General features: G+C 54.4%; 1 protein-coding gene across 1 annotated transcript in view; it reads left to right on the top strand.

The window, feature by feature from the left end:
• Positions 1-1,435: 1,435 nt before the first annotated feature.
• PGPEP1 (pyroglutamyl-peptidase I) overlaps positions 1,436-5,570 on the top strand; it is a gene marked incomplete at its 5' end in the record, with an annotated part of 8,718 nt that continues 4,583 nt past the window's right edge. Inside the window, 3 exons of the mRNA XM_019609973.2 lie at positions 1,436-1,660; positions 4,590-4,706; positions 5,100-5,332. Coding sequence (XP_019465518.1) covers positions 1,436-1,660; positions 4,590-4,706; positions 5,100-5,332 — 575 coding nt within the window. The remainder of the gene's footprint in view (positions 1,661-4,589; positions 4,707-5,099; positions 5,333-5,570) is intronic.

Genomic DNA, 5,570 nt, shown 5'->3' with positions numbered 1-5,570 from the left:
TGCTGCGCTCCTTTGCGATGGGCTGCAGGGGGGACCGGCGCCGGTTCGCCCTGGGGAGAGCCGGGGCTGCGGGAGAACAGACGGGGTTTGGTGCCTGGGGACGCCGTGCCGCCTCCATCCCCGTGCCGCGAACCCATTCGGTGTCCCGAGGGCAGCGGCCCCACGGCCAGCGCGGTGCCCGCGTGTCACAGCGGCGTTCCCAGCCCGGGGGCTGCGCTGAGCGGTGACCAGACGCAACCCGTCAGTCGTGAGGACCCCCCCGGTCCCCGCAGTACTTTTGTTTCCCATTTTCTGCACCGGGGGGAACTCTGCTTCTAAAATTCAGAGCTTATTTCGCTGGATCTGCCCGTGATAGCACATGGCCGATGTCACGCTGAGTTCCCATTCAGTGCTGTGCGTGTCACGCTGAGGGCAAGCCTCATTCCTGTGCCGTTTCTCTTTTAGACCTCTGTAAGGAGATAATCCCATACAGGTCTGCACGGAGGGCTCAGTGCTGTGCGCCTGCAGGGCCCTGTGGTGGACGTGGGATGGCCGAGTTTGGTGCTGCGCAGAAAGTTGCTCATCTGCCATGAAAGGAGTCGCACCGGGGGTCGGTGTGCAGATGAGTGAGAGGGGCAGCAGCCCGCTGTGCTTTGTGCCAGCTCAGCTGGGTTCAGAACGAGAGGTTTTGGTTACGCTGGAGGCACCTGGAGAGCTGCAGCCTTCCGGTGTGCTTTGTAGAGAAACCGTCCCCACGAGAGGCGTGTTTGGTGCCTCTCGTCGTTATGGGGAAACAACGTCTGCATTTGGATCTCGTGGGAGCCTCCAGAAGGTTTATTCTGGGGAGATACTGACGCTGGTTCAAGTCGGAGGCTTCAGTTGAGATGGACGTCCCGTTGAGCCCATGCTGTACATGGGTACAAACCCCTGGCGCCGTCGTGTGCGGCGTAACCTCAGCCCTCACCTTCTGCTGGCAGCACACGGGAGGTTTCCATTAGTGTGTCATGTAATATTTGTGGTCCCTCTCGGTCCTTTCACAGCTTAGATGAAATGTGTGCCTCCTGATTGCATTAGGCTCATGGGGTAGCTCTGACATCTTAAATTAAAGCATATTGACCCTGCGCCCAGATAAGTGCCTAACCTTTGTGTGCTTGCTCAGGAAAAGATGTTATGGATTACTAGTTAACTCTGAGTTACTCATTAGGAAATGCAGATGTGGGGAGTTAAGTGTTTTTATGGCGCTGTCATAACCTTTGGTGCTCGATGTAGGAGGGTCGGCAGTGTTTTGTTTGGTTCCTCTTAAGGCAGCAGAGATCTTGGTGAAGGTGTGAGCAGAGGAGGGGTACTGGAGGCAGACTTGTTTGTGGAAGCATCTGTTGTGGGCTGTTACTGTCAGGGTTAGAAGATCCAATCATGATCCTCGTTCTGTGCCATCACTCAACTCCTCTGTAGCTAACAAGTGTTCCTAACCTGGTCAGCAAGGAGAAAATACACCTCCAGTGGGGACTGGGTATTACAAGCAGTGGATTTTCTTTCAGAGCACATAAATCCAAAAAGCACAGAGTGCAGCTGTTGCAGTCCAAGCTGCAGGGCTCAGCTGCTCACAGGGGGCTTTTCTTCTCTTTCAGGGTTTGGTCCCTTTGGAGAGCACGCCGTCAACGCCAGCTGGATTGCAGTGCAGGTAAAGCTGTAACTTCGGCCTTGGAGCAGCACCATCCCCTGCCTGCATGCATTTCAGCTCTGATTCTGCTCCATCCACTGAGGCCGGCTCACCCCGTGTCCAGGCACTCAGCTGGGTGATGTTTTGCCCACCTCTCAAAGCAATCCCTTTGCTGGTAGAACATAGTGAGATTGGGTTCATATAGCAAAGGCAAATAAGGAACCCCTAGGCTGACTCCCTGCATTTCAGAGGAGTTACATGGTGCACGGAGCCCGCAGTCTTTCTCCACCACTTAGCAGAGGGAATTCAAAACAAATAAACCGAAAGGAATTTGTATGTTTTTCTCTCAGCTGCAGCCTGGGTCTGGGCGAGCAGGTTGACCTTTAAGCCCTCTCATCTGTAATGGGGCTCAGCACGTGGGGCTGCGGTTGAAGTGCTCGTGGAGTGGCATTGCTTGAGCAGATCAGAACACTCTGCTAACGCAGAGCTGAGGGTGCTCTGCGGTGTTCTGTAAAGCATTAGCTTGGACAGCACTGTCACATTCTCCCAATTCTTCCTTATTTGTTGCTCCTGGATGTGGTTAATGACAAAGCCATTGGGAATTCACGGTGCCTTTTAGTGCAGCTGCCCGGGAAACTGAATCTGCTTTTCTCCCCAACACGTCTCTCTTCCCTTCAGAGCTCGGGGATTAATATCTTCTTTAGAATGCTTTTAAATTAAATCTCGAGCTCTAATCAATTACAGTCAGCTGATGTCCAGATGTCCAATGTGCTGACTGGTGAGGGGAGAGGAAACCTTTGGCTCCGAGAGCCGCTGGGGCTGAATGCACCCGAGTTGCTCAGCCAAGTCTGGGGAGGAGTGCGAGACCTGTGCGTTACTGAGGGGCAGCCGAGAGGCCGTTGGTTTGGTTTGTTCTTCCTCATCACATCAGCTCTTGTTTCCAAGGCGGTTTTCTGCTAGAGGAGACGCACAGCAGAGCATTGTGTGTATGGGACAGGATGAGAGGTGGGTGCTGTGCTGTTCTTGCAGGAGCAAACCTGTCGTGTGATGTGTAACGAGGAGCAGCCCCGCGCTGAATCGACCGAGTGCCTCTTCAGCTCACGTTAAGTGCTCAGGGATGCTTTGGGAAGGGGAAACTGCAGCGGGACCCACCTCCCTGCGGTCCCATCCTGCAGCCAGGAGCACGGTGTGCCCAGACCCCCCTCCCCTCACCCCGTCTCAGCCCGAGAGGCCCAGACAAAAAGGAACAGCATGGCTTTGAGCACGCCGAGGTGGGCTTTGTGCGACTCAGACGGGGCCCTCATGGAGCAGCATGGACACAAAGGCGTCTGAGTTGCTGAGCCCCAGACGGTGTGATCTGCATTTTAATAGAAGAAAAATCAATTAAACAATCTTCCTAAATCCTTTCTAGCTCCGGGGCTGAGCCAGTTCTGCTTTATTGCATCTTTTATTATCCCGCATCCCGAGGATAAGATTCCCTGCTTTTCTTTCCTGGTGTTGTTTGGGCTCTGACACAGAGCACAGATGTGGTGTCTTTTCCTGCACTGAAGCCGTGCAGTTCTGTGAACTTCTGGTGTCGCTGCTCAGTAGTTTTGAAGCTCCATTATTTTTAACACACGATAAACACAGAGGACACCTCACCTTCAGGTCGTGGCAGCAAACACTGGGGTTAAATAAATGCTCGGAGAGCTGTGTGCTCAGGAGAGAGATCCCAAATGGCTTCAGAGGGGCTGATAACTTCTCACAGCTCTAAGAACTCGCAGTAATAACGCTCTGCCTCACACCTGTGCTGTGCCACACTTTCATCTCTATAACGTTTGGTTGGAGGCTCTGTGCAGCTGCAGCTCTGCAGGAAGTGCTGTGGGATACGGTGCCAGCATGGCCCAGGTGTGTCCTGTCCCACCATCCCCATCCCACCATCCTGTCCCACCATCCCCATCCCACCACCCTGTCCCACCATCCCATCCCAGCAGAGCGTGTCTGGCTATGCCAGGGCCCAGTGGAGAGGTCAGGGAGCAGCACAATGGCTGTCAGGGTGTCTAGACAGACCTGATAGGGATATTAAGGGCTCACAAAGAAGCCCATTGTCCAGGGGTCAGGGAATGGGTCAGACGTGTTCGTTTTTCTGTGTTTGTCAGGTATACAAGGCAGTGGATAATGAGTTGTCTGGGGGCCAGAGTACATCTTTATTAGTGAGTGGAGGGCTGTGAGCAGCACAGAGCTCTGGGATTCAGGAGCTCAGTGGAGGAGCAGTGATGAATTCCTACAATTAACGCTGCGGAGCTCTTCCTAAAGAGGCTGCCTTGTGTGTGAATGCTCTAATTTATGAACAAGTGACTTCGTTAAGACGCCGGGTAAAGCAGCCAGCGTTTGGAAGGTGGATTTGTGTAAAGATGTGGTGAAATATCACTTAGCATCACTGGTTATCACACAGGAGTCAGTGCAGGGAGCCTTCACAGCTCAGCTGCCCAGTCCTTGGGGCAGGAGGGGTGGCTGATGGCTGCTGCTGCTCTCGTGCAGGTAACAGCTGGGCTGCACGGTGCTCTCGCTGTGCTTCGTCTGCCTCTTCCAAGGACTGAATAGGATTCCACTTCTAAAAATAATGAAGCCAACCCTTTTTCTTATTATTTTCATGTGGTTTTTGTTAGCGTGGGAGTTGCTGGTGTAGCTCCCATCGGTTCAATATTGTCAGATTGCTCAGTCCTGCACTGCCTGAGCAGAACAAACTGTGTGAGCGCAGGCGGGGAGCTGCCCCTGTGGCTCTTACAGCTCCGTCCCTTCAGCCTCTCCTTCGTGGGACCCCTCTCTTTGAGGCTGTGAGACGAAACCATTGCTGTGCTGTGGCTTTGGGGGGAGCTGCACAGGTCCTGCTGCCTCCTGCGTGTTCTGCACTGTGCCCCACCTGGATCTGACCACCTGGCTTTGTTCCTTTCTTCCCACTTGTTCCTAGGAGCTGGAGAAGCTCGGGCTGCGAGATGGCGTCGACCTGCATGTCTATGAAGTCCCAGTGGAATATCAGACAGTGCAGAGGCTCATCCCTGCGTTGTGGAAAAAGCACAGTCCACAAGTGAGTGAGTGAAGAGTGAAGGGAGGGGAAGAGATGGAGCCGACGCATGTCCAGTGAGCGCCACGCAGCACTGTGCTGTGAGCTGCATTCGGTACTGCGTCCTCGGCTGGATCCTTTCCTCTTTCCTCGTGCAGACACCTGGATTTGCAGCATTTTGCGGCTCAGAGTGCAGTGCTGCAGTTAATGGGAGCTCGGCGTGCAGGGCTGCGTGGGCAGCTCCGCTCCGTGCCGTAATTAATTAGAGCTGAGGGTCAGGGGGGCAAAATGAGAATGGTTGGTTGCTACAAGGGCTGATTATGTGATGGTCGTGCAGGAATTCAGGTGGAGGCTCTGTTGGTGCTTACTGGGACCGTGGGCTGCTGGTTGATGTAACGTGTTTCTTTTCTCTCGCAGTTGGTGGTGCATGTAGGTGTGTCGGGTATGGCTACCACTGTCACTCTGGAGAAGTGTGGCCATAATGTGGGTTATAAGGGCTTAGACAACTGCCGTTTCTGCCCAGGCTCTCAGTGCTGCGTCGAAGGCGGCCCAGAGTGCATCGATTCCATCATTGACATGGACGTGGTTTGCAGGAGGGTCTCAGCACTGGGGCTGGACGTCACCGTCACCATCTCTAAGGATGCTGGCAGGTATGGGGCAAAGTGATCCACGGGCAGCAGGCAGTGCACGCTGGCTCTCTGCAGTGCGTGCTGGCTCTGCAGTGTGTGCTGGCTCTCTCTGCAGTGTGTGCTGGCTCTGCAGTGCACGCTGGCTCTCTCTGCAGTGTGTGCTGGCTCTCTCTGCAGTGCACGCTGGCTCTCTCTGCAGTGCACACTGGCTCTCTCTGCAGTGCACACTGGCTCTCTCTGCGGTGCACGCTGGCTCTCT

Source organism: Meleagris gallopavo, chromosome 30 (assembly GCF_000146605.3).
Source record: "Meleagris gallopavo isolate NT-WF06-2002-E0010 breed Aviagen turkey brand Nicholas breeding stock chromosome 30, Turkey_5.1, whole genome shotgun sequence".
Taxonomy (NCBI): Eukaryota; Metazoa; Chordata; class Aves; order Galliformes; family Phasianidae; genus Meleagris; species Meleagris gallopavo.
Note: the sequence above shows the minus strand (reverse complement) of the source record. Positions and strands in the feature narration are given on the sequence as shown.